Source organism: Equus quagga, unplaced genomic scaffold, assembly GCF_021613505.1.
Source record: "Equus quagga isolate Etosha38 unplaced genomic scaffold, UCLA_HA_Equagga_1.0 220_RagTag, whole genome shotgun sequence".
NCBI lineage: Eukaryota > Metazoa > Chordata > Mammalia > Perissodactyla > Equidae > Equus > Equus quagga.
In genome coordinates, this window is record NW_025799647.1 from 809193 (window position 1) to 836640 (window position 27448).

A 27448-nucleotide genomic window follows, 5' to 3' on the forward strand; every position below is an offset into this window, starting at 1 on the left:
TTTTGCCTGCAGAGGGCAACATCTCTCTAGCAATGACCACACCACAAGCGAGACTGCAGGAAAGAGATTTAATTGGCCAAGAAACAAGGGTTTTGTTTAAAAAAAAAATCAGATCAATATATTTCCAGTAAGCAATTTCCACCCCTTCATTTTTATATAGAGATGTTGCTTTTTTCTATTTACAGTGTACATAGTGAGTTTTTAACAAATAAATACTTACAGATTGGTCAACTGGTTAAAGATAACCTGACTTGGCTGAGGCATGGAAAATACAGGATGAAATAGGAGAAAAGGAACCAGGGATTGGTGAATGCACATGGAAAAGCACTTTCCTTTCTGGTTAATAGCTTGCTCAGGAAAAAAAAATGCATTTGAAAATTTCCAAAAGATCTTTCTCCAAGAGCAAACTATTATTAATCTAATTCTTTAAAAAGAAACAAAAAATAAAACAGTAATTGGTTTTATAAATCTTCCCCTTCATTTCAAAGTCCATCCTACACACATTAGATCAACGAGTTCCGGCTTTACGCAGATTTCTACATGTTTAAAGCTTTTAGATTTAGATTCATCCCTCTCAGATGCATTGATTCTGAGGCGCCTCCCCCCTTGCCCCTCCTAGACTCCGCAGAGACTGGCTGAAGCCAGCAAAGTTCACCCACCACTGAGAAGGGACCGTGGAGATTAGTGTCACCAGGCAGCCCTGAGCCCACAGGCGGGCAGCCCCGCATGGTGGCTGGCCCCGCAGTAGACACGCACGCGCTTTAAGTCAGCAACACTCCTCTTCCCACAGAACAGGCGGCAGGCCCCCAGGGGCCTCTGCTGGGACTTGCCCTGCAGCCATCTGTCCAGCTCTCAGACTGGGCTCCTCGCTCAGCTTTCCAAGCAGCAGAGAATCAGCACCTTTAATACCACCAGTGTCCCTGAGCACCCTGATCCCAGGTAGACCCCTTTTCTGGGGAGACAAACAGACTCAGGCAGCTTCAGAGGAAGGAATTCAAGGGAGAAGAGCAGGGCTGTCTGTCCGTTCACAGGTGGGGAACACCCCCTTGCCCTCAGCCTCCCACAGGGTGGTCTTCCACACAAGCTGCACAGAGGCGTTTCAGCTTCCCCCTGAAGACATGGAGCCAACCAATGGCTACTGGTCTTGTCACAGGTCCAGGCCCCCATCTTCCAGGTTCATGGTCACACTGCCTCCCTGGGTAAAGCCTCTTCAGGGAGAGGGGGCAGCAAGGCAATGGAAGCAGGGGCAGCTGAGAGGGAGACATCTGTGAGCCCACGGACCAGCAGGGCCACTATAGCCAAAGGGAGTTGCCTTGCTGCCTAACCAGAGGATGATGCAGGAGCCAGGAGCACCTTCGTCCACTCCCTGACTTGCTACGTGTCCTCTGGGGGAGCCCTCAGCATCGCTGCTGGCCCCAGCTCCCATCCAGGGCCCTAGGTACATATGCAGGAGGGATGCGGGGTTGGGGGGGGTCACACCACCCCCATAGGGTGCTGAGGCTGCAGGTGGGTGAGCTCACCCGAGGAGGGGAGTGAGCAGGTGGTCCCACGCCAAGGCCCAACCTCAGGAAAGGTGGTACCCTGGTGAGTGTGGTGTGCAGAGAGCCCAGAAGCTGCTGTGCTAGTTCCCTTCTTCCCTGCCCCACGATGTGGTCAAGGTGAGGGGCCTTGGCTGAGGGATGTCCATGGGTCTCTGAAGCAAAGAGAGGGTTAGGAACCCCAGGGGATGCAGGGGTCAAGGTGGGGAGGGGAGGCCTTCACACATGAGGATGGGCAGTGTCAGAGTGACAGAGAGGTACAGTGGGCTCCGCTCCACAGAGGGCCATGGACCCTGCCCACCCCACTTGCCAACCAGAAAAAGTCCCACATACAGCTAGGCCCCTTCCTCTCCTCACCGTGACAACCAGGCAGCACCCAGCTTGGGCCGACACAGGCCCAGTGTAGACCCAAGGGTAGGGTCTGGGGTGGGGATGAGGGAGGTGGCCTCCCTGTCCTTTGAGGGTGAGGCTGGCCCCCAGGTGGCGCTCTGGCCCAGAAGAGAGCGGAGAGGAGCCAGGTAAGAGTCAGGCCTGCCCCTCCCCGGCCCCCACGGTGGAAAGACTTTGGATGCAGGGGAGGAGAGCCCCTCACTTCCCGCCCCGGGGAAGCACTGAGGCTGGTCCAGGCTGCGTGGCCATGATATGGTAGATGGATTCCCGGAAGCGCTGGTCTCGGCTGAGCCGCTTGGCTACCTCCTTCAGCTCCTCTATGTTGTTGGCTTCCAGCTGGGAGGTCATGAAGGACTGGGACGGCTTCACTGGGGAGACAGTGGCCCCACTGGCCCATGAACAGCCCTCCCTCCACTAAGGCGTGGGCCTGTCCCCAACTCCCGCCCACCTCCCTCGCTCCCCCATCCTACATACTGCTGAGCTTCTCCCAGCCCCTTCCCATCCATGGGCTCCCATAACTCAGGGAGAAGCCCAAGGCTGGTGGAGCCAGGTTCAAGGCCGCGCTGTGGGCCTCAGAGCTGGGCCAGCCCTTCCCACTCCCCACCCTGCCCTCTTCCTGCCTTGTCACCAATGGCCTGTGACCATCCCCACCCCCCAGGGCACGCGAACAGCCACTCACTGTCATTCCAGGAGGTGCTGGACCGGCGCCGGTGGAAGCGGCAGCTCTTGATGCGACGAGTGGCGGCCTTGTGGATGTACACGGAGTTCTTCATGATGACAGGCATCTTGGCCTCCAGCTCCGCGTTCCGGATGCACTCCTCGAAGAACCCTGCAGCCGAAGGTTGACTGCATCCTCCCCTCCAGCCCCTCGTGCCCGCCCCTCCCAAGGACACTTGTAGGGTTGAGTGGGAAAGAGCTGAGCCCATCCCTCGGGAGAGCAGAGCCGCCTGCTGAAGGGGGCAGAACAACAGGCTTCCCCCCCACGCCCACCCCAGCTCAACAGCCAAAAGGAAGCCGTGCCAAGGAGATGCCTGCGGGCAAGAGTCTGGAGAAGAAACGCCATCTCGGCGGATCACCTATTGCACACCAGGCCCTGTGTGGGGCTCCAGAGCCTGGACCCTGGCAAGGCTGAGCTCCAGGGCTGAGGGCCAGGCACAGAGGGCAGGGCTTACTTTTCAGATGGCTCACATCAGCCCGCATCCTCTCCTCCTTCTCCTTGTTCCGCACCTTGGAGTTGAGCCCTTGTTCCAGGCTCCGCAAGGCGCCCTCTGCCTCCCGCAGACGCCTCTCCAGGTCCATGCGGACCTTCACCTCAGCCTGAGGAGAGAGGACAGGAGAGGGACGTGGGTCCTGGGGTGCAGTTGCCATCTTCCCTGGAAACCTTCCCTGGTCACCCCTGGCTCGAACGGGCTTTCTGGCCTCTAGAGTTGGATGGAAGTTACCACATCCTGCCTCGTGTCTTATGCCCTCAACCAGATGGCCTGGACGCTGCCCCTGCACCGGGCAGGTGTCTAGCAATGATGCCCCACCAAAGTGGCAGGCAGTGAGCTTCCCCTTGTGGGGGCTCCATCGCCTGCACCTGGCTGGTCGGATTGGCAGAGATAATTCAGGTAGCTGCCCAGGAAAGTGCAGGGATGTGAGGGACGACTCCAGGTGAGGGGAGGTCCCTGAGCACAAGCTGCTTCCAGGAGCCAGCACCTTGAGCTCCCGCTCGGCCTGCTGCTTCTGCGCCGTCAGCTCCTGCAGCGAGTTCTGCAGTGCCTGGGACTGGCTGGAGTAGAACTCGCGCTCCTCCTCCAGGGCCCGCGAGCGCTCCTCGTTCTCCTTCATCCTGCCCGGGCAGAAGAGGCCCTCACTCAGTGAGGGGATTTCCAGTGGGAGGGCAGCCCCTCGTAGAGACCTGGCTGGAGAAATCCTGAGACCAGGCTTCAGAAGCCCCGGAACTTCCTGGGTCCTGGCATCCAGGTGATGAGAGGGGTGGTGTGGCCAGTGAGGGGAGCCCCAAGGTTACAGTCAGAAGACCAGAGTCCTGGGCTCAGATCTTGCTAGTCCTGTGACTGCAGGAAAGCCCTGAAACCCATGCAAGGCTCAGTTTCCTTGTGTGTAAAGAGGGGCTAAGAGGACCTGCCCGTGTGCCAAAAGGCATTGTTAGATGGACCCAATGTCTGTATGGCTCACACCATTGCAAGAGAGGATTATCAAGTCAGCTTTGGGTAGTGAAAGTTCTCTTCCCGTTTGCCTAGTGAGGAAACTGAATCCTAGGCAAAAGGAAGTGAGTGACCTATCTGGTCAATGCCAACTCAAACCCAAGAGTCCAGTTCAAGGAAAGTGACCAAACCCCAAAGCCGATCATGGACTCAGGTTCCAGGCAACCTCACCGCTTCTCTGCCAGGAGCTTCTCCTCCAAGAGCTGCTGCATCTTCTCCTCGATCTGCTTCAGGTTGCTATGGAGACCCCCCCTGGGAGGGGGCTGCTCGTTCTGATTGGCCAGTGTCTGCAGCTGGTTCTCATTCTCCTCCAGCATTTCCAGAGTTTTCTTCTTCTCTATGGAGAGCTCCTGGCATAGAGAGAGGGAAAGAACGGAGAGAAGGAAGAAAAAGCCTAATTACTTCACCATGGCTGCCCTCACTTCCTTTCAGTTCTAGAAAATGATGCCCTCCTCTCCCAGTTCTCTATGAGGGACACCTGAAATGTCTGCATTCTTCCCTTGAGGTAAAAGGCCGACTAAGGTCTCCTTCCTCACAAGGAGGCAAGGTTACTCCTCCATCGAGGGAGTCAGGGAGGAGCCCAGCGCAGCTTCCAGTGGAGGTGGTACATATCACAACCGGAGCCCAAGGGCCCAGGGCACCATGACCTTCTGGGGTCCTTGTTCCTCCAGGGGTGAGTGAGGTAGTGTGTTGGGCTTGTGTGAAAAGCACCCAACGGGAAGCAGCCCGAGAGCAGATTCAGACATTCTCCCCACTTATCAGACTGGGATCTTGCACTACCCAGAAGCCCTGGAGTTGAAACTATCCATGAGAACCACCTCCCATGATGTGAGACAGGAAAAAAATAAACAAATAAAGGCACCAGGAACAAAGCGCCAGTCAGTCGAGGGAGAAGAGAGACCCTTGCAGTTTGCAAGGCAGCTCATGAATTCAGTAAGCATCACTCATCCCCCACGACGTGCCAGGCTGGCTGTGGGTGCTGGGCTGGGAGAGACCTTAAGACAGTTTAGTGAAGTCCAGTGTGGGAACCACAACCTAGTGCGTTAAGTGCCAAACATACATAGAGGGTGCCACGGGAGCCCAGGGCTCAGAGCAAATCCTGCCTAGAAGAGTCAGGGAAGCTTGACCAAGGTGATGCTCGAGCTGTCTCGAAAGGATGGAAGTTCTCCAGGCAGAGAAGAGGAGGAAGGACATTCTGTGTAGAAGGAACAGCGTGGGTAAAGGCGCGGAGGAGAAAGAGCTTGGCTCCCTCGGCCTGTGAGCTCTGCGGTTGGAGGAGGGGTTGGGTGTCTGTGTCAGGACAGAGGGGCAGCAGAGGGTGAGAGGGTGCGAGGAGAGGAGAGGCTGGGGCCCGAGTTTGCCCTTGCCTGCCATACTAAGGAGTTTGCACTGTGTCCTGGACACACGCCACCTCCTCCTCCCCCTCGCAGTCTGGGTGGTTTCAAATGGAGGTGACCTGGAATTGATTTCCCCTCATGCTCAGTTTCAACCACACGCAGCTAAGTGAATGAGCCACAGGAAGGACGTGGTAGGTGGCCCTGACTCCCCCAGTCAGTATTCTATCTGGTATAAAAATATAAGCACTGAAGAAGGTGGGTTTCCTGAGGCCAAAACTTGAATTTGCCCTTCTGGGTCCCTCATGTGTCGGCTGGAATTCCCAACGGTCCACAGAGAAGAGACCCTTCAGATCAGTGCCCCTTGGTGTCCCGTTCCCCTTCAGGTATCCTTCTGGGGAAACACTGTTGGAAAAAAGTGTCACGTGCCCCAACCAACCAGTGCCCCCGCCGACCAGCCCGCCAGCAGCCCCTCACCTCCAGCGTCTGCTGCAAGGACTCCGTGAGGTGCCTCAGCTCCTTTTTCTCTTGCTCTACACCCTTGAGGCATCTTGCAGTTAGTTCCAGCTCCCTGTGGGGACAGAGGGTTGGGTATGGCAGTGCCCACCCCTCTCAGTCCCCTTTGAACACAGAATATCTTCTGCTTCGCCTCCTGATCTGGCTCAGAGGGGTCCAAAGAAGCCCAGCCCCACCACATGGCTGGGTCCTGACAGCAGCTCTAAGGGCCTGGGGCTGACAGAAGGAGATCCCAGCCAAGTGGGTTTGAAGTCACTTGCTCCAGGCACACATGCATCTGTCAGTCGGGATAAAGCCAGGATCCCCCCCAGGCAGAGAGAAGCACTGAGAAACAAAGGGGCCCAGGCCTCACCCCATCTTCCCTGGACAGCCCCTGCTAGAACCCACACTCACTGACGAAGGCCACAGCTGAGGCCCTTCTCTGGGCTGACAGCCTCCATGCTGCATTCTCACCAAGCCTGGGCCACCTCAGGACTTTACACTCGGTTTCCCCTCCTCCTGCCTTTCCCTTCTCCTGCCATTTCTTCCAACTCCTACCTATCCTTCAAGGCCCAGCTCAAGATAGCCTCTGTTCAAGCCCACAAGGATCACGCATATATCTTAACTCCTGTAACACAGGGAGTCTGCACTATGCCTCCTAGCACGTGATTATATGTTACTGTGTTGATGTTTCCTGGGTGTGAGTCCGGTTTTCCTCACCAGATCCTCAAGGGGAGGGCTTATCTTCTATTCCAGTCTCTGGCACAATTCTGGAAGTGAGCAGGAGCTTGGCTATTTACTTGGTAAGATCCACTGAGCTTCCCCTCCCCCAAAACACATGTCTAATGACTTCCTTCTATAAGGTTGTTGCAAGAAAACTCTTTCTGGGCCATCACTACTGATCAGTAGTGATGACAATGATGATGATGACGATGACAACCACCACTACCAGCAGTACGCAGAGCGGTGGCCTCCAAATTCCTGGATAGGCTGTATCAGAATGTCCAGGGGTGCTTTTTTTTTTCTTAAAGATTGGCACCTGAGCTGACATCTGTTGCCAATCTTTTTTTTTTTTCTTCTTCTTCTCCCCAAAGCCCCCCAGTACCTAGTTGTATATTCTAGTTGTAGGTCCTTCTGGCTCTGCTATGTGGGATGCCACCTGAGCATGGTCTGACAAGCAATGCTAGGTGCACGCCCAGGACCTGAACCAGCAAAACCCTGGGCCTCTGAAGTGCAGCGCATGAACCTAACTACCTGGCCATACGGCCGGCCCCAGAACTTTTTAAAATATAGATTTCTGGGCCCTACCTTCAGGAGATTTTAATTCTGTTAGATGAATATAATGTGCAACTGGGTTTGCAAACCATACATGGGACCAAAGATCCCAAGGGACTTCATTAGCCAGAGTGGGAAGGGCCTGTGCAGGAAAGACAGGGAATGTTGGGGGCTTGGCTAACGGCACCTGCCGAGCAGCTGGGTCCTGTCTGCCCAGGTAAGGAAGGTTTGATGGAGGCACGAGGTGCTTGCTGCTTGGGGGGATGTCTGGCTGCACCTGCCATGCCTTGTGCTCCAGTGGGCAGAAGTGGCCCATTTGTGTGGGGTCTACAGCTTTTTCTGGGCAGACCCCAAGGCCTGGAGCATTGGGAAGATAGACCCAAACCAAGTCTTCAAGCAGTGAACATCTCCCGGGCAGAGGCCTCTCCAGACCTGACCCGGACTGTGGATGTATGGCAGTATGCTACTGCCCTAACTAGGTGACCTTTCTCACACTCCCCTTCCGGGGCACCACCACCACCTCTTGATCTGCTCCTGCTCCACTCTCAGCTCCTGCACGACCTCCTCGAACTGCTGCTTCTCAGCCTCCAGCACCTGGTTAAGGCGCTCAAGCTCCTGAAGAGAATCAGAGAGGAAGAGAAGAGTCAAAGGCAGCAGAGGGTCCCTGAGGTCAGGAACCCCCACTCCAACCCAGGGGATCCTCTGGGATCCAGTCTGGGGCACATGCTGGACCAGACTTGGAATTAAATCCTGAGGAGCCCTGGCCCCAATGACACACAGTCTCAACAAAACTGAAGTCTGTGATGAACTGGGCTCATTTAAAATACACTTATCAGGCTGAAGCCAAGACTTAGAATTGATCCTATTATTTCCTTCAGCTGGATGTGATGATAATTCTGAATGTCTACTCCGCTGGGTGACTCCAGTCCCTCATACCCTAAGGCGTGTTGGCTGGCCCTCAAGCCCTGGGGGAAAAAGTGGTGCGTGTGTATTTCCATTAAAGAGCCCTGGAGTGACATCTGTTAGAAGTGGCAAAGAAAAGCCATTCCCAACCCCAAAGTCAGGGTATAAGGACTCTTTGTTCTTAAGGCATCTGGGAAGCAAAGAACCACTGGCTGTAGCTTCCCCTGGGCTTGGCCCCAAGGGAACAGGAGATCCAGAAAAGCCAGGACGGGCTGGCCCAGGGGACCAGATCAGTCCCTTCAGGAATGCTGGCAAGCACAAATGTTTTCCCAGCAGGTATGTGACCTCCAGGGCTCCTGTTTGGGTTCAGTAGCAGCTGGTGTTGGGGGTACTCTTCAAGTGAAGCTTGGCTAGAAGCTTTTTGGTGACAACTGCTTTGTCCCTCCACATTTTATACTGGGGGAGGATATTATTTCTAGATCCACTTTCTTTCTCATCTTCTAGCTCCAAATTGCACTCTCGTTTTTCACCCAGGGGCTTTGTTCTCAAGGATAATGGAAACCCTGCCAGGGAGCGGGGCTGCCTGTAGGGAGAAGTTGCCACTGGCTTTGAGGTGACACAGAGAAGGGATGAAACCCAAAGGAAACGAGAGTCTGGTTTCAAACCCCATGCCCTCCATCCCTAAACTTCTTACCCCCAAAGCTGCTATCTCTTTTCCTTCTAATCCTTATTGGCACTTGTGGCGTGGCTCACTAACGGTCGCCACTAGCGCTGTTGGCATTCTGATCCACCTCCTGGCACACGGTGTACCTGCGAAAGCTGGGTGGGCCCATGGGACTGGCTAAGGCCAATGGATTGTGAGCAGAAGGGTGTCACTTCCAGGCACACATCTTTAACAGACAGGGAGTGGCATGTTACATCCCTTTCCCCTACCATGGCAGCTCGTGTTGCTGCGAACAGTGGAGGCCGTGTCAGCCTGATCTCTGAGGAAGGAGACGTGGAGCAGAGCCCCCAGCTGACCTATGTAGCTAAGGGACAAATAGACCTTTGCTGTTCAAAGTCACTAGTACTTTGGGGTTGTGTGTTATTGCAGTAGGCATAGCAGTATATAGACATAATATAAATATAATTAAAATTTTATTCTGATAGACCTCCCCCTTCTTAATGAAAGAAAAGTTCAGAGCTTCAAAAAGTTTGAAAACCTCTATTTTAATACATTCTCAACACACGGTATTGCTGCTGATGATAAACCTCTCTGTGGCCTCAGATTTGAGAAACCTGACTTATTTCCTCCCTCTGGTGGCCTCTGCCTGCTGTGGCAGGGCTGTTCAGGGGACTGGGGAATTAGGAGCTGCAGCCACCCCTGGGCTTAGATTGAAAAATCACAAGGGCACCTGGCTCTTTAGGCACCTGGCTTCCGCTGCTTCAGAACAGATCACTCAAGACCCAGTCGAGGACACCATCCCACAACCTTGGCTTCTCCACCCTGGAAGCCCCTTTCTCCAACACTCCAACTTGCAAATATTTCCCTTTGCTTGCTGTTCCACTGGGATTATATTTTTGCAATTGAAAATGGGAGAAAGTAAATGACTAAACCCCTGGAAATGTCCATACGCTGCTGGTGGGAGTGTAAACAGGTAGGAACTTTCTGGAAAGCAATTTGGCAATAGGCATCAGGAGTCTTAAAAGTTCTTGACCTTTGAGTCAGTAATTCCGTGTACAGGAATCTATCTACAGAAAAGATTAGAAAAGTAGCCCAAGATTTATGTAGCCCAAGATTTATGTACGAGGACATTCACTGTGGCATAATTTATAATAATGAAAACAGCCTAGATGTCCAAAAATAGAAAATTAGTTAAAGGAAACATCACATATGATGAATCAGTACATGGTCATTAAAACTGATGTTTTCGAAGAACATTGAATGACATGGAAAATTGCTGAAGGTACAATGTTAATGAAGATATAATAAAAAAGGCTGTAAAACTGGATATCTGATACAATCCTATTAGGTTTATAATATATATAAGAATAATACATATTTTTTAAAGACTGAAAAGAAAAACAACACATAGTTGACAGTAGTTGTCCGTCAATTGTGGAATTAAGGACAAAGTTTGGTTTCTAGGTTTTCTACAAAGAGCATGATTTCTTCCATTAGTAAAAAGGTTATATATTAGAGGAAAAAGAAAGAGACTCTCTCTCCTCGTTGCTCACTTCTTTTCCTCCTTTCATTTCACCTGTGTGACTCTTAAATGGGCTGATGTCCAGGTGCAGCCTGAGAGTATGCATTAGAGTGGAATCCACAACCCATAAAGCTGGAGCAGCTAGAACCTTCTGTTCCCCCAGCCCAGGGTGGTATAAGCGTTTGTTAGCAACCCCGCCACAGACCGAGGTCAGCCCAGACCTGCTGCAGCTGAAGCCTTTCTCCGCCATAGGCGCTGGTTCTTCTGACTCTTGGACCATTGCGGGAGTATAAGGTTGGAAAGAAGTCACTAGAAGGCAAATTCCAGCTCAACAAAAGGGCTTTCAAATAATGGAGCAGTAACGCATAGGATACCTCTGGAGGGAGTGAGTGCCTATCCCAGAATCAGGATCAACGTCTGTCAGAGAGGTCAGCAAAGAGCCTCACCTCGAAGAGGAAGGTGCTTTCCAACTCCAGGCATCTGTGTTCTGACCGGGAGCACCCTAGGTGGCAAGGGTCCTGGCTGGCTGGCCCTGGGCGTTTCTGATTTCCCAAGTGCCTGGCCACGTGCAAGGCTGAGCTGTCACAATTCAGCCAGAAAGGGAAAGGTAGGCAGGCTGTCCTCCTTCAGGGCATGAGAGAGCTGAGGCCCCAGGGAGCCAGGCATACCTGAGGGAGCTGCACCCAAGGACGGGCAGGGTCTGCTGGCACCAGGCAAATGAGCCCAGGGTGGCTCTCCCTGCACTCTGCTTGTGCCCTAGGAGTCCCAGGCCCTTTCTGCCATATGGAGGACGTCAGGGCTGCACCCTCCCAGAGTGCATATCTGCATGGGCCTTGCCCATCCACAAACACTCCCCTGCATTCTATTTCAGTGAGCCTCACAGTGACCCAGGCGCTCAGCAGGCACAGCCGGTATTGTTATCAGAGCATCACAGATGGAGAAGCTGAAGCTCAAGAGGTTAACTCGCCCAAGGCCACACATCAGTGATTAGACTCCAGTGTGGGTCTCTGGGTCCCAGACCCCGAGTCTTCCTTTAGGCCAGGCTGCCTCTTAGAGAGCAGAGAATCTTCATCTTATCGCTGGGCCATTGCAGCAAGTGCCTTTCCAAGTGGCCCAAGGCACACCCAGACAATATCTGTGACCTGGGGTGAAGAGGGAAAAGGCGCAGGAAACATACAGACCCATACTATGGATGAGCAAGTTAAGGAAGGAGAAACCTGGACAGAATGACTCAGTGAGTTCTCTTCCTGGTCTAGAGCAGGCAGCTGACACAGGAATGTGAACCGGGGCACCATCCTCTCCCTCCTGCCCGCCCAGAGCAGCCTTCACCGCTGGTACCAGCCGGGCCCGAGTGAGTCTCTCTCTCACATCTCGTACCCGAAATACCAGGGAGTTCACAGCTGACAGGACTGCCCCTTCAACGTGCTACGGCTTTAAGCAAGGTCTCCTCTGTCCTCATTTCCTGGCTAAAGACCTAGATAGAGTGTCTAAATTTTCCTCCAGCTGACTGCTGCCCCAGATTTAGCCTCTCTGATGGATAAGTCTGTCTCTCTCCCTGCCCGTGGCGGTGTCTGTCACTCCATGCCATCCCCTGGCTTCCTGAATTATCCGTCTTTAAGTTGCTGACAACCCACCAGAAGTCTCACTTCTCAAAATGTACAGAACCATACGAAGAAAATGCCCAAACTCTACCGTGGGACCTAGAATTCTAGCCTGGAGTCACGGGGGCCCTACACGGCTAGGTGGAAGACGGCTCAGAGCTGGCATCACGCAAATCCTCAAATCCACGCAATCCTAATGCAAACCCTCAATAGGTTTTGGGTTTTGTTTTCTGTTTGTTTTGGTTTGGGATTTTTGTTGTTGTTAATTGACAAAATGATTCTGAAGTCCAGCTGGAAGAATAAATGGGCAAGAATATCTGATAACATTTTGGGAGAAGAAAAATGAGGGTGGATTGTCCTATTGGATTAAAATCAAAATGGGATATAAAATTACAAGAATCAAAAATGTTCGTTCGGGTCCAGCCCTATGGCCAAGTGGTTAAGTTCGTGTGCTCCACTTTGGCGGCCGGGGGTTTCACCGGTTCCAATTCTGCTCGTCAGGCCACGCTGAGGCGGCACCCCACACAGCACAGCCACAAAGACCTACAACTAGAATCTACAGCTATGTACTGGGGGGCTTTGGGGAGAACAAACAAACAAACGCCTGGCAGCAGATGTTAGCTCAGGGTCAATCTTTAAAAAAAAAAATGTTCACTCCTTGAGTCCTTCCACAAACGTTTATCAAGCACTCCTACTGGGCCAGGCACTGGGAATGTGGGGTACTACGGGCACACGCCGCTTTTTGACTGGAGGGCCTGTTTCAGAGCCCTGAGAGGGCGGTTGGGAGGGTGAGGAACTAGCAAGAGCCAAGTGGGAGAGGCTGGCTGAGGCAAGGCTGATGGGCCAGGCCTGCGCCTCACGGGGGAGAGGACAAGGAAAAGCAACTGGGCAGAGAGAAGGGGCCTCCCTCTGAGGGCACCTCTGGGCAAGCCACTCTGCAGCTTTGGGCCTCAGGCAGTTCACAGGCAGGATGGGTCCATAATCAATAACATGATGGTAATACTAACAAATGCAGATACTCATTAATCACGTGCTGTGTGCCAAGCACTTTCTATGTAACATCTCACTTAATCCTCACAATATCCCTAACAAGATGGGTTCTATTCTTATCCTCTTTGTTCATGTGAGACTATTGATGTTCAGAGAGGTTACGTAACTTGCCCAATGTCACACAGCTAGAAGTAGTGATGCTCCAATACAAACAGGCAACCTGGCTCCAGAGTCCATACCACTAACCCCTACCCTACCCTGCCCTTCAGGGGAGGTAATGACTCACAACAGGCAAGGTGCAAATGCTGCATGGAGATTCCAAATGAAGTAGACTGCAGAGGCTCCCCACCCTCAAATGAGGCAAGGTCTCCTTTACCCCACGGGCTGCCTCAGGCCAAAGCTCGGCCCCCTTGGGACTTGTATTATTGGTATTTAGAGAATAAATGAACCCTGGAGATCATCCAACCCCATCACCCTTATGGATCAGAAGCCCCTCTGGGGATAATAGAGGCCATCACAGCCTCCTGTGAACTTCACCAGCGGCAAGCAGCTCATTGCCTACTGACACAGCTTCTAAGATTTTTGGATGGCTCGCTCTCTAGAAAGTGGTCACCTACCCCTTTTACTTTCCCCCCCAAGGACTGGCAAGGAGAAATACACTTCTTGCCAAGAAGCTACAGCAAGTCCTAAGTACTATCACCTCATTGGCCTGCATGCTCAGCCCATCTGATTTTCCGGCACATTCTCTGGGTGCCCAGCTTTCCTACATCATTCCCTAATGCCAGAAACACAAGCCAGTGCACCCTGGCTGTGAAGGGGCCCACAGCGCGGGGCTGGGGGACAGCAATTCTGAGCGGCCCCAGTGGCACCTACCTCTCTCTGCTCCCTCTGAAGGCAGAGTTCTTCGGTCTCTTCCATCAGTTTGTCTGCCAAAGCGAGCACACACACACTCTCTCACGAAAAGCTCTCTCCAGATCCAGTCCTGAGGGGGTTGGTGCCGCGGTAACTGCTGTCACCCTCAGCATCTCCCAAGGAAGAGGTCGGCACTGCCAGGCCCAGGCCATCCCCGGGCTTCCTGGGGATGGAAGCTGCCATGCTGGCCTGAGCTGCCACTCTCCTTTTCCAGCCCTGTCCCTGCTTTGAGCATTCACAAGGCAAAGACAGCCTCACCCTTGGGAGCTCAAGTGCATCTCTGCACCACCCAGGGGTGCTGGTAGCCTCTGCACTGGTCTGGCTAGTGTAGCAGGGGGCAGGTCCTGGGGGGAGCAAGGTGTCTGGAGCAGGTAGAGGGGAACCAGTTGTGGGTCCCCGAGTGTCTAAGGAGGCAGCAGGGAGAGGGTCCTGGCAAAACAACAGACCCCCAGACTCCCCTTCTTCTTTCCCACACAGCACATTTCCCGGCCAGTCAGGGGCCCAGGGGCCTGGAACCTTGTGGTCAGGTTTAAAGTGGACTGGGGGTGGTAGCTGGGGGCAAGTCCAAAATCTGGGGGCTCAGGGCAGGACAACAAGATCAACTCCATCTAAGGAACCCTTACTGCATGCCTGACACCAGTGCTGACAGGCATTGTCTCATTTAACCTGGTCCCACACCACCTCTAAAAGCAGGGACTAGTTTTGGCTCCATTTTAAGGATGAAGAAATTGAGGCTTAGAGATGCCCAGCTGGGAGAAGACATAGGCAGCCGACAGGGAAGTGGCAAAGCTGGGTCAGAGCCCAGGCTGCTAACAACCAGGCTCTCCTGCCGCAGGTCGCACTGGCCCAAAGGACATTTATCATACCACAAAGCCCTCCGGGCTCCAAGCTGGTGTCTGGCTCTCGTAGCCTGGTAAGCCCAACCCGAGACACCCCCACCCGTGCTCCAACAAGCCCCTGGCCTGCCATGCTACCCTCAGGGAATCTCAGCCTCCAGCCCATCTCTCCTGCCAACCTAAGTACTCCTGCTTCTCCTTGGCCAACTGCAGCCCCTGGGCCTCCAGGCTTTTGATCATGGCTTCTCCCAGCTGGGCGTTCTTCCAGGTCCTGCGGAGGGAGGGCAGATGGGAAGAGGAGAGAAGAGGAAGAAACACAAAATCATTAAAACAGAAGGGCAGAGGAGAAAGAAGGTGCATGTTTGGTATTCGCCATCCTTTCTCCTCCAGAATCCCAGCTTGCACTCGCTCTGGCACCCATGGCTCCAGGCACCCCACCAGCATCGCTCAGTTACAGCCCCTGTAGGCCAGCTCTGGCCACAAAGTGGGCCACTGCGGGCTGGGCCCACAGCGCTTTTGGAGCAGCGAAGAGACTGCTTCCCGGGCTGCTTTCTACACCACCGAATGCCCACCACCTGGCGCAAGGCCTGGCTTGGGTCGCGCATTCAGTGTTATTTGTTGAACTATAAGCACAACCCAGCTTGAATAGGCAGGCGCCAGGCCAGGGGTTTACGTGCAGGACTGTGTCGGGCTGGAGGTGTCTGTGATCGGGACCCTGACTTACAAAGCACTACTCTGGTCTGTGCTGGGATTAATTATGGGCCTGGGGAGGTGAGACGGGTGTCATCAGGCAGCCAAATCCTACTAGTGATGCTGGATTCACTCCCACAAGTTGGAGACAAATGGTGTCAACGTCTGCCACCTGTGACCCTAGGCAAGCGAAGCTCACTTAGGAGACCCCCCACAGGTGCTCTAAACCTGGCCTATCTCCTCTTGCCCACCCTAACCGACTCCCCCCACCCCCGCCCCCACCTTTTCTTGGAGTCCTCAGTGCCCGCCGGGCTTCCAGCAGAGGGGCAGGGATGGCAGGGTTGGCCCAGCCCACACTCCGTTCCCCTCTGGACCCGCAGGCTGCCCCTCCTGCCTGTGGGCACTTACACCTTCCCAGACTCCTGCAGCATCTCCAGCCACTGGGTCTGCTCGAACTCCGACTCAGCAGCCAGCAAGATGTTCCCCTGCCAGGAAGAGGAGGCACGGGTGTACCTGAGAGGAGGCCACTTCAAGGATGACAGAGGCGGTCCCAGGCCTCTGCAGGCCCAGCTTTGCTCTCCCACCCCACATCCCTAAAGCACTGACACCCCTCCCAGGCCAGGCCACTGAAGGGGTTGCCCCCAGGGACCTGGGTGTCCCAGAGAAGCTAGTCTGCCCCTGCTGAGCCCAGGCTGAGGGGAGAGGCTTACTCACGTGGAAGTCCTGGTGGGAGATTTTCATGGCGTAGGGCATGCTGGGCTCTTCTTTGGCCTCCACCAGGCAGCCCCCCAGAGGGATGACACCCTAAGAAAGAACCAGAATGGGCAGCCCCCACCCAACCCAGCCCAGGTTACTGAAGGCCTCTGGGAGCCCTCAGCCAAAGCCACGTCCTGCCAAGGGCCCCGGGCTGTAAGCCAGGCCAGAACGGACTCCCAGAGGGGAGAGGCAGGGCTGGGGCAGGACCTGCGGCCCAGGAGGATGGGCGCCCAGCCCAGAGGGGCAGGGAGTCTTGTGCCCCAAGAGGGATTTGTTCTCCAGATTCCCTTCTAGACCAGAGCAATAAGAGACGGCCCCCTGCCCTCACAGGATACCATCCCCCTTGTCCCCACTAGGCCCTTCCCCACTGTGGCCCTGGGAGAGGTCGCCTCACCTTAGGATGTATATTGAAGTATTTATTGGTTTCAAAGCTCTTTTTTTCACTCTCAGAGTAGTAAAGAAGAAAGCTCTCTTTGATGATGAAAAACCTACAGCAGGTGGTGGGGAAGGAGGGCAACCAGGAGAGAAGGGTTAGGCTTCTCAGGGCAACAAGAGGACCTGGGGGGGCCCTGCACTCACTGGGGAGCCCAAGGGGATGCCAGCTCAGACTCCTCACCAACACACATGCCACATCTGGGCAAAGGCCTCAGCTGGCCAGCTGCCAGGCAGCCCAACCCTCGCATGAGTGGGCAGCTGAAGTGGGAGGCCCACAAGTGGCTTCCAGGTCTGGCTGCCTCCATTGCCCTGAACTGCCACCCTCGGCCAAAAAGGGCATCTGTGGTCCTTCCCCACAGGTGTCTTCAGCCCCTTGAGACATTATCTCCAGTCCATTAGAGTCTACGCCAGGAGGCATGGAAGCAGGGAAAGAAGACATGAGATTCCAAGATGGGACTTCTGACAAGTAATCACAAAGGCTAGTAACTGAGTGATATTTGGGTACCAGGCTGGTGAGGCCGGGCCTGCAGCCTGCATGTGACACCTGCATTCCCTTTTGTCTCAGACTGCCCCCAGCCTCCTTCTGGGACTCAGGTCTAACTTAGGATTTCTGGGACATTGGTACTTTCTGTTGGGGAGACGACAGCCTTGATGCCAACATGTGGAACACCTGGACCCACCCTGGGGACCCTCACAGGACTAATGATTGGAGCTGACTAGGATATGACACCGGGTGCATCTCCAGGGGAAGAGCCAATTGGGCCTCAAAGCCCCAAGGCTCAGGGACACCCAGGGTGGCTGGCTCCTTCCTCCCAGTGCCCTGCTAATGCCACTGTCATAGCGATGGGACTGGGGGAGTGGAAGCAGTGGTGCGCTGGAGCTGACTCAGATGGGCTCACAGGAGCCCACAGTGTGACTCTCTCCTCTGCTCTGTATTCAGCGACCTCGTGTTGGTAACTCGATCAGTCGTAGTGGGAGTATTTACACCATGAAAAGCATCAAAGGCTGCAAAACACTGCTCCCCTCCTCACCAAGGGAGCCGGTTGTTAGCCATTTACCAGCACACCATTGGTTAGATGTGGCCTCTTGTAAGGGGCTTGAAAAGTTGTTGGTGGGCATCACAAAGTCAGTGAATCTCTGAAGGTTTCACAAGCCATGTGACATTTCCTGAGGCCACAGCTGCTGCGGGGAGGGTCCCAGGGACTGCTGACAGCTGCTGTCTCTCCCCAAGAAAGTGAAGCTCAGCTTTGTGTTTGGTGTGAGCCCCATGCCAACCCACACTCTTCATTTGCACCCACCCTCTCGGCCCAGATACGGAATGGAGCGGTGGACCTCACAGGTGACTTCCTGCTAATGCCACCTCTTCCCACAGGCCTTTCTGCCCCCCATGGAGGAAGAGCACATGAATACCACCTTCTACAGAACTGTGGGGACAGTCTGGGCCCCCTGGCACCTGACCTCTGTCCACCTTCTCAGCTTTCCTGCCACCTCTGTCCTCCAGCCTCTCCGCTCCTGGTGAACACTGAGCTCCCTGCCTCCCACCTCACCACGTTTCCAGGATCCTGCAAAGGAGATGGTCTAGTTCTCCGTGGAAGGCCCTCCTCCTCGCTCCTCATCTGCCTGAACCCTTCTCGCATGGTGACCAGCCCAGCATACACTGCCCTCTGAGCCCCTCCTGCACTTGTTGACTGGGCCATGCACTCGGCACTTAGTGTCACTGTCACAGCCCATGGGCTTATCTTGTCCCAAAGGGCTCCTAGGCTCCTGGAGGGGGGGAACAACCCCTTAGTCCTGTGGGCGAGGGAGATTTCCCCTACCTGTTTCAGGGGACCATCACAGAGTAGTTGAGAGCACAAGCTTTGGCATCAGAGAGGCCCACCATAACCCAGCTGGGGGGCCATGGGCAAGTAAGCTCACCTCTCTGAGCCTCGGTTTATTTGTCTGTAGAATGGGGGTGATAGCACCGACTTCACGGGGTCATTGTGAGGCTGAAATGAGATTGTGCTCATCCCTCCGCCAGTTTGCAGAGCACCAAGGACAGGGTGAGCAGTGCGGCCCCGTGGTCTGAGTACGACACATCACCCCAGGGAACTGTGAGACGGGCTGCCTCCCGGGCCTCCTCCTCCTCTTCCAGTGGTTTCTGAGATCTGCTATGGACTTAACTGTGTCCCCCAAATTCATATGTTGAAGCCTTAACCCCCCCATGTAACTGTGTCTGGAGATAGGATCTTTAGGAAATAATTATAAGGTTAAATGAGGTCAAAAGAATGGGGCCCTAACCCAATAGGACTATGGCCTTGTAAGAAGAGGAAGCACTCTCTCGTGCTCTCTCTCTCACTCTCTCGTGCTCTCTCTCTCTCTGCCATGTGAGGACACAAGGAGAAGGCAGCTGTCTGCAAACCAGGCTGAGAGCCCTTGACAGAACCTGACCACGCCGGCACCCTGATCTCAGACTGCCAGCCTCCAGAACAGTGAGGAATGAATTTCCACTGTTTAAGCCACCCGGTTTGTGGCGCTTTGTCATGGGAGCCCGAGCTGACTCAGACAAACCCCTCCTTGCCTTCCTGACACCTCTGGAGGCCCCTCCCCATTCAGGGCAAAGCACTGTGCCCGGGCCTGGGGGTGGGGGGAGTCTGCCATTGACTCTGGGGTCAAACAACCCCTGCCTCAAGACACAGCCTCACGCGAGCTCCCAGCCTGGCTGAGCCTCCCTTGCCAAGCCCCTCTATAAAATGGGGGTGCAAATATCTGTCTCTGGGGGCTGCTGTGAGAATCCATTCACTGACTCCACAAATAATTGCTGCCCTTCTGCTCTGTGCCAGATCACGTTCTAGGTGCTGAGGACAGAGTGTGGACAGGAGACACAAATGCTATCCTCACAGAGCTTACACTCAAGTGAACCTGTGTACTGGGGAGGTGGATGGTAAATAAACACCATTTACCAGAGGCTGATCAATGCCATGGAAGGTGAGTGATGGGTGAGGGGCAGGTGGGGAGATTTTGATGTTAAACAGGGTGGCCATGGACAGTCTGATTAAGAAGTCGACAATTTGAGGAGACGGAAGGTGTTCCAGGCAGAGGAGGTGCAGGTGCAAAGGCCCTGGGGTGGGAAATGTGACTGGCTCTGGTGGCTGTGGCAGAGGGAACCAGGCAGAAAGCAGCTGGGCCAGGCTGTGGAAGGCCCTGTGGGATCCTGTAATAATAGTAATGATAAAGCTAATGTTTAGTTAGCACTTACCTCAACCCATGCCTTATTCCAAGCAGTTAATGCATTTAACACTCACAATTATCCTGTGAGGCAGGTGCTGTCTGCATTTTATATGGGCAGAAATGAAGCAGAAAGTGACATGAGTGGCTGAAAGTCATACTGCTAGTTGACAGAGGCTGGTTTTTCTCTGAGTAAGAGAGACAGCTACTAGAGGGTTTTTAGCAGGAGCGACCTGATCCGACTCACATGGCAAAAGGCTCAGCTGGCTGCTGTGCTGAGAACAGACTGTCGGCAGCAAAGGCGGGGGATCCTTTAGGGGCTGTGACCACAAAACAGGGCAAGAGAAGATCTGGTGGGTCAAGGCATATAAAGTCCTCAGCACTTGTCTGGCACACGGATGTGTCCCCATATGTCACGCCCTTCCTCCTCTTGCCCTCTGAAGGAGGGCAGCCTTTGCTCCCTGCCGGCTAGGCTTCAGCAGCCCTCGGGGCCCCGTGGGCTGCAGGGATCCTGAGGTCCCACACGCCATGCATGCCAAGACCGGCCCAGCTCCTGCTGTTCTCAGCTTGGTCTGGGCGGGGGTGGGGGTCCAGGGAGGGGAGCTGCACAGACCTGGAGGAGGAGAGCAACTCCCTAGGCTGGCAGGGATGAGCATCCCCCCACAAAGGGCACACTTCTAGGACCCAGAAGGCCGGCGGTGCATAGGAATCTGTCTCGGGGACCTTCCACTGCTCCAGCTGACAATATCAGCTTCTCCACAGATGGGGGCGCAGGACCTGAGTGCCCCCACAGAGAAGGTCACTTCCTCTTCCTGCCCCTTCCTGCAAAGTCCCCGTGCTCCCAGCAGCTCTCGTTCTGACTGCAGGTCAGGGGCCATCTCCTTCCGGGCCCTGCGGGGTTGGGCTGGCTGTGCAGGGGCTGGAGAGTCACGGTTTCCTTGGCTGTTCTTGGGTGTCGTGCTAAGTGCTCACCATGTATTAGAGTATTTGATCCATGTAGCTATCCTGGCAGGTAGGGCTTTCTGCTCCCATTTAAAGATGGGGAAACTGAGGCTTAGAGGGGAAGCAGTGTGTGCCAGGTCACCCAGCTAGGGCAGAGATGGAGCTGGGATTGGGACCCATGGGCTTTGAAGAATGAATAGGAGAATCTTAGGAATCTGGGAGGAAGTGGAAGGGGGAGATGCATGCCAGAGAGAAGGAACAGGATATGCAAAGAATAGTGTGTTCAAGGCAAAGGGGCAAATTAGAGTTACTGGTGATAATAGAGTCATCGGTTATTGCTGATAAAAACCAGCAGGGCTTCCTGAATAATTAGACAAGGAAGGGGGAGCAGAGTCCAGGATGACATGAAGGCCAGGACTCCAGCTTAGGTGACAAGGTGGACACAGGTGCCATCCAACAGGAACTAGGGATGGGTTTTCCTACGCTTTGCCTGCACGTTTACGGCCCTCCTCAGAGCCCTGGAGGCAACAAGGGCTCCACCAGAGCTTAAGGGTCAACACCGGCCTCACAATCGGTCCAGCTGGAAGGAAGGGAAAATGCTCCTGAACCCCACAGGAACCTTCTAAGGTGGGTGGGTCCTGTTAAAGAAAGGCGCATGCCCTCTGCTGAGCTCCTTCAGGTTTGGAGATGCAAAAGCCAAGTTTGGGAGTCAGGGCTGGAAAGGGCCTCGCATCAGAGTGAGAGAAATTTAGAGCTGGGGAAATCCTGGAGGGCAGTGGGGAGGAGGGGGTTGGGAGAGTGCAGAGGACAGAGGATCCAGGGAAGGTGCAAGAGTCTGGGTCCTACAGTGTCGAGACAGTGGTGAAGAATCCCACCCCTGGTGGTGGCAGGATGGGGTGCCTGGAAGGCGTGAGAAACAGAGGCCACACTTAGTTAGCAGGTGTTTGCACTTCCGGGATCTCAATGCCTCCTCCATGCTCCTCTTCGCCAAATCTTCCCTTCACACAGTCTACTAGACTCACAAATACCTTGCGTGAGAGGCTGCTATGTCTACATATGTGGCAGTGGGGAAGGGTCGGGAGGAGACAGGAACGAGCTGAGTTCCCCATCTGGTTGTACAACAAGGACCGCCTACGGTGGACAGCAAGTTGATCCATCAACAAGGAAACAAGAGCGTAGAGCCTCTTGGGGATGAGCAGAAACCCTGGGGCAGGTTTCAGACTTCCTAGGGATGTGGGATTCGACCTTGGGCCAAACTTACCTCACTCTGAAGAGGGCATGAGGACCAGGGGGGACGTGGGAGCTATACACGGGTTACATTTCGTAGAAGGGTGGGACACCCAGCCTGGCTGCCCCTTCTTCCCCTGCACAAACTTCCCGAATAGGACCAGCACCTGGTCTCGCTGATCCCTGAGCCCCTTGGGTACTGAGAAGGGGGGTGGGGGCAAGTCCTGGAGCCAGGGAAGGACAGGCATCAGGAGTGGCTTTTTCAGAAGTGGCAGAAGGAAGGCTGAAATGACACAGCCCCCAGTGTGTCCCTTTCTGTGCATTCTGAGTGGTCTGATATGCTCAGGGAATGCTCATCCTGCCATTTGCCACTTGTCTGGCATTACATCTGAGAGGGTCAGACCCCAGGAATCTGACCTGTGACGTGTAGGAGTGATGACAAGTTAGAGTTTATGCAGAGATCCTCAAGTCCAAAGGAGTGAAAAAATATGTTAGAATTCTTCAAACAATATAGCAAAGATAAGCTGAATATGTAAAACAGATAAGAGTGCAGAGGCTCTGGGTGAAGTGGGTGCCCTGCTGGGAGCCCCCCCACTCCCTAACCCTTCAGTAGAGTCAGGGCACCTCAAGAATCACCCATGGAACACTGTTTAAATACCACCATCTGATCACTCCTGCTTTGTAGGGGACACACTGCCAGTCAGCGAGATGAGACTGCCACGCCTGGCCTGGGTCCTGCAGCTGGTCAGTGGCAGAGCAGGACCAGAGAACTCAGAGCACCTGCCTCTAAGCCCAGGTCCACTTTCCACCACAGCCACAGCTGCTCTCAAAAGAAGCGGCTTTATTATTCCCGAGTCCTGGATAAAAGGAGGCTGAACCACCAGCAGGGGCTTTGCTTGAGGTGTGGTCCCCTGGAGGGGAGACTCGTTTTCAAACAGGACAGCAACAGCCGCTGAGGACAGTTCCCGGGGTGCTGGAAGAGTGGCTTGTTTGCACAATTAACTCACTCAACTTCAGCTGGTTGGTCCAGGTGACTCATCCTATGATCCCAGTGAAGCCTGCATTCCTGAGTGTTGTTTCATTGTATGGCTGTGATCCAGAGATTCTGGCCATGTCCTCAACCTCAGGACTCAGTGTAAGCTCGATGCCACCACCTCAGGAGGGGCAGGGGGTGATGGACAGAGGGATCTGGGGAGAACCCTCAGCTGCCACCCATCCACCACCTACCAGCAAATGCTGTCACTCTAAAAGAAGTTGGAGAACACAAGGTGATTATAAAAAGGGGCCTGCAGGCATCCGCCGGCAGTGATAAAGCAAGTAGCAACGCTTATAAAGCAAGTAGCTACTTGCTACTTGCTGTGCTGGGGGCTCACGTTACACAGCCAGCTGTGGGGAATGCTATGTGAGCCAGAAAGTGAGACCAAATCCCGGGGTCACCAGGTGAGGTGCCTGCAGGTGACATGCTAGGCTCTTCCCCTTGGCCCTCTAGGATAGCTGGATGTTGCAGTGTCACCCCTAGGAAACGGTGCTCAGGGCCAAAGATGAAACTCCCAGACCCAAATCCCTGGGGAAAGAATGTCTCCCCAAATCTTTTTGGTAAGGTGGCCACCAAACTGCTCAGACCGTCTCTCCACACGGGCGCCGGTTGCAGCCTGAGACTTGGGAAATGCAGTCAGTCACTGTCTCCACGGCTCCCTGGCACTTAGTGGACACCGAATCTTATCTCCCTGACGCAGGGACCCACCGGTGTTCCATGAGAGTGAACTGCTGCTGGGCTGGGCTCAGGCCCCACTGGCCACCTTATGGGGAGTGGGACAAGGAGTGTAGAAGTCCCTGGCTGGGTGCCCCTCATCAGCGGCTCTGGCTTTGGGAGTTGTTCAGAAGGGACCTGGGAGAGGGACGAGAATGCTGGAGGAAGAATTAAACCCTGGGAAAGCGTTGGTCTGGCTGCCAGACCAGCCCCACCATGGGGCAGACACGGCCGAGGCTGAGACACTCTGCTCCTCGCCTCCTTGTCTCCAAGCTGCCCAGGTCTTTGCCCACAGCACCTGGGTCTCCACTGCTCACAGGCTCCAGGGAGGGCGGAGTCACCAACCTCACCCTCTAGACACCTCTCCCACATCCTCTCATCTCTGCCAAGTAATGTTTCTGATTTCTTTCCCCTTTTGTTGCCCCTGGAGAAAAAGCTGACCCTTTAAGCTCAAGGTCACCTTCCCGCCCCAGGACAGCAGGGTTGGAGGCGGACACTCTGAGACAGACCCCGAGTGGAAGAGGTTTTATAGAACCCCAGCGGCCACAGCCGGTTCCATCCGGCCATTCATCATTTATGCAGCGCAGGGCGTCTTTCCCGGCCCCTCTCCTAAGCACCCCGGCCAGGGCATCGATCGCACTAATGGCAAGGCTCCGCAGTGGCGGGCCTGAGCTGCCCCCTCCCCAAGCCTTCCTGGGGCCGCCAATTAGCTGAGGTCCAGAGACTGCATTTCACAAATGGGGAACTGGGGCCCAGGGGGCCTTGCTGGGAAGTGAGAGGAGGCTAAGCTTAGCATCATGCCCCCCTAACCCCCAGACCCTCTCTGGCTGGCTTTGTCACTGACCCAAGGCTAAATCGTGTGTGTGTGTGTGTGTGTGTGTGTGTGTGTATTCCCAGAACTGTGAACATGGACAGTGGCCCAGAGTGGGCCAGTGGGACGTTAGTACTTTCCTGAGCCCAGGGGAGGGTGAGTCTTTGAACAGCGGCGGCTCCAGAATTCTTGTAAAGGAAGGGAACAGAGGTGACCCTCTCCTGGGAAGCAGACTGTGTATTGCAGAGCATGTACACTGTTCTTAGATTGGATGTTGTTTTGAGTGGCTGTGGGGGCTACTGAGGGAGATTCTTGGGGTGGGGGGTGCTAGCTCTCCAAGCTCCCCCCACCAGCCCCACACCAGCCCCACACCCACTGTGCTGTCCCCTGGGAGCCTTTGCCCCCGACACCTCCCAGCCTGGAATCAACTGTCCATGCAGGGGCCAGGTCCTCACAACTGTGGGTGAGGAGGGCTAGGGGACAAACTCTGGGGGTCACAAGCCTGTCACATTTACTAGGGATGCAGTCAGGTGAAGAAGCCTGGCAGAAGTCTTGGATGACAAGACCCAGAGGCGATACCCAGGACAGCAGCAAGACCCAACGGAGAAGGAGCGTCTGCCTGGAGCAGTTAAGGCATAAGTGGTGGCGGGGGAAGAAGGACATCCTGCTAACGGCACTCAAACTTACAAGCAGCCTTCCCACCTGACTCGAGGGCCCTGGTAGAGCTGAGGCTGCTCCTGAGGCTGCAGTTCAGACAGCACCACCCTGGAAGCGCCTCGAAAGATGCTCTCCATACTGCCGCAGGCTTCCATCTAGGGGGTCAGAGATAAGCCTACCTTTGGAGGAAATCGAGGAACCTATATCCCATTAAATCCCAGAAAGAAACCAGGCAGAACTAAGAAAAATATGTGTTATGTCAACAGCTATGTAAAATGTGACACACCCTCCACAGCTCCATTTGTCTTGGGGCCTTGTAGAAATATTAAATTATTCATCAGAACACAACATCGGAACCAACCAGTACCACATCCCTGTGATCTGTGGTCTGGGAACATTTGAGGCCCCCTGCTCAGGGGCAGACTTACAGGGAGGGATGGGAGGGATGGGCAGGGGCGCCCCTCCGGGGAGAGAACGGATCAGGCTCTGAGTTCTACCGGCCATTCCAGTAGCAAATCTCAGAACCGAGATTGGCTTAAAGGTGAAAATTGTCCAGAAGGTGGCCCATAGCACCTGAACCAGCAGTGGGAGCTTCCTGCAAGTTTCTGGTTTGAGTTCCCTCTTCCTCCAATAGCTTCCAAGCCCACTTAGAGGCCAGAAGTGGCTACTGACGTCTGGGGAGTTGCCTTTGAGTTGGGGACCAGGAAGTTGGTGCTGAAAGAGGGGCTCAGGCTGCTGTGACCCTCCCCACCAGCCCCTCCAACGGATCACTCCTGGGTCCGGACCATTTGTCCCCTCCCCAACTGCCCTCAGTCTCTGCCCGGTCCCCACCCAGCTTAGTCCCTTCATTCCTTTCCGGCTTCTCTGCCTGAAGCACTTCTTCCGGCACAGATTTTTCTAAAAGTATTTCAAGGGACAGTTGGAGGAGTTGCCAACATCACTCTGCCAAGGTTGGGCACAGACCTTTCCTGGCCCTCCCTCCCCTGGCCTGAGCCTTTCAGGAGGGCCAGAGGCCCAGCAGGCTCAGTGTACCGGTTGGGGGGCGGGTAGGACACCCGAGCCCTGCCTCTAAGCCCGCTCCTCGTGGCCTGGGGGAGGGGGGGCTCGTGTAGACGATGGAATTGGCAATAGGGGTCCCAGGAGAACATCTTTGGCTGGAGACGGGGCTTCTCCCCCCCGCGGCAGTCTGGCCCAACCTGCCCTAGCTGGTCTCCCACCACGGCCACGATCTCTTCAGCCCACACCCAACCTCCTCACTGGGACTTAGGTCCATTCCCCAGAGTATTCACCACCACCCCTAGGCCAGTGGTCCCGCCCCAGCTCAACCAGCCCTCTGGCAGAGATGCCCCCAGCCCAGGATGGGATCCACATCTTCCAGGGGACGTCAGCGGAGAGTGAAATGGGGCGAGGCCAAGGTCACAAAGGAAGGCAGAGGCAGCACGGTGACTGAAGGGGTGTTAGGGGGTCCTTAGGCCCTGGGCTCCCTCCCTGGGGTCCTCACCCGACGCGGGAGGCGCACTCACCGCCGCGACCACTTGGCGGACGGCCTCCCGAAGGGCCGCTTCCACAGCACGCCGTAGAGCTGCACTTTGGTGCTGATGTCCAGCGCGTCCGAGTCAGCCTGCTCCAGGGACGGCGAAGGCGACACTGAGTTGGACTTGGACGTGAACATCGTGCCTCAGCGGAGCTGCACCCGGCCCGGCCCACCCGCCCCCCGGGGCCGGCACGGACGCGGGGCTCCGGGGGAGGCTGCGGGAGGCGGCGGCGGCTCGGGGCGCCGTCGGGGCGCGTCCCAGCCGGCGGAGACGCGGGGAGGCCGGGGCCGGGAGCGCGGCGCCGAGGGGGCGCGGGGCGCGCAGCCTGCGGCTCGGGCCGGGATTGAGACGGGCCCAGGGGGAACTCGGCGGGGAGGGCGGCTCAGCCTGCAGCCGGCAGCATCTCCCCCCCTCCCCGCGACAGCCCCAATTCTGGTGGCCCCGATTGGCTGGGAGGGGCAGGTGAGCCAGCGGAGGCCGGCCGCGAACGCCAATCAGTGCAGGCGCCGGTTGGAGGGCCGGGCTCCGTGCGTCCGGAAGGCCCCGGCGGGTCGCCCTGCCCCGGGTTGCGGCCACAGCACTTCCCCACCCCCACCCTCGCGTCCATCTCTCCCCCGGGTTCCCCCCCGTCTGCCGCGCCTACAGCGATACTGGGGACACGTCTGCTTTGTGATGGGCTTGGAGTCTCTCCTGCAGATCCCTTTGGGTGGGGGAGAGCAAGGAGCAAGTGTTTGGTGTCAGACAGCCGGGCTTCGAGTCCCACCTCAGTCT

General features: G+C 55.3%; 1 protein-coding gene across 1 annotated transcript; it reads right to left on the minus strand.

Annotated features, from left to right (window-relative positions):
• Window positions 1-72: 72 nt before the first annotated feature.
• LOC124233722 (pleckstrin homology domain-containing family D member 1) lies at window positions 73-27126 on the minus strand. The gene is made up of 13 exons (XM_046650853.1): window positions 26666-27126; window positions 16508-16601; window positions 16072-16161; window positions 15766-15842; window positions 14847-14938; window positions 13793-13845; window positions 7760-7854; window positions 5947-6040; window positions 4307-4485; window positions 3627-3759; window positions 3101-3245; window positions 2608-2757; window positions 73-2296 (listed from the first exon to the last, which is right to left on the minus strand). The coding sequence occupies exons 1-13, from the start codon at window positions 26812-26814 to the stop codon at window positions 2127-2129; spliced, it is 1521 nt and encodes a 506-aa protein (XP_046506809.1). The 5' UTR covers window positions 26815-27126; the 3' UTR covers window positions 73-2126.
• Between the last annotated feature and the right edge of the window lie 322 nt (window positions 27127-27448).

Bases quoted from the DNA above. Each gene is read 5' to 3' on its own strand.
- LOC124233722 (XM_046650853.1), bottom strand. From the start codon at position 26,814: ATGTTCACGTCCAAGTCCAACTCAGTGTCGCCTTCGCCGTCCCTGGAG. The intron at 7,855-13,792 runs GTAGGTGCCACT...GATTCTCTTCAG, and splicing joins TTCAGAGGGAGCAGAGAGAG to GAGCTTGAGCGCCTTAACCA. The intron at 3,760-4,306 runs GTGAGGTTGCCT...CTGCCCGGGCAG, and splicing joins AAGCTCCTGGCAGAGAAGCG to GATGAAGGAGAACGAGGAGC.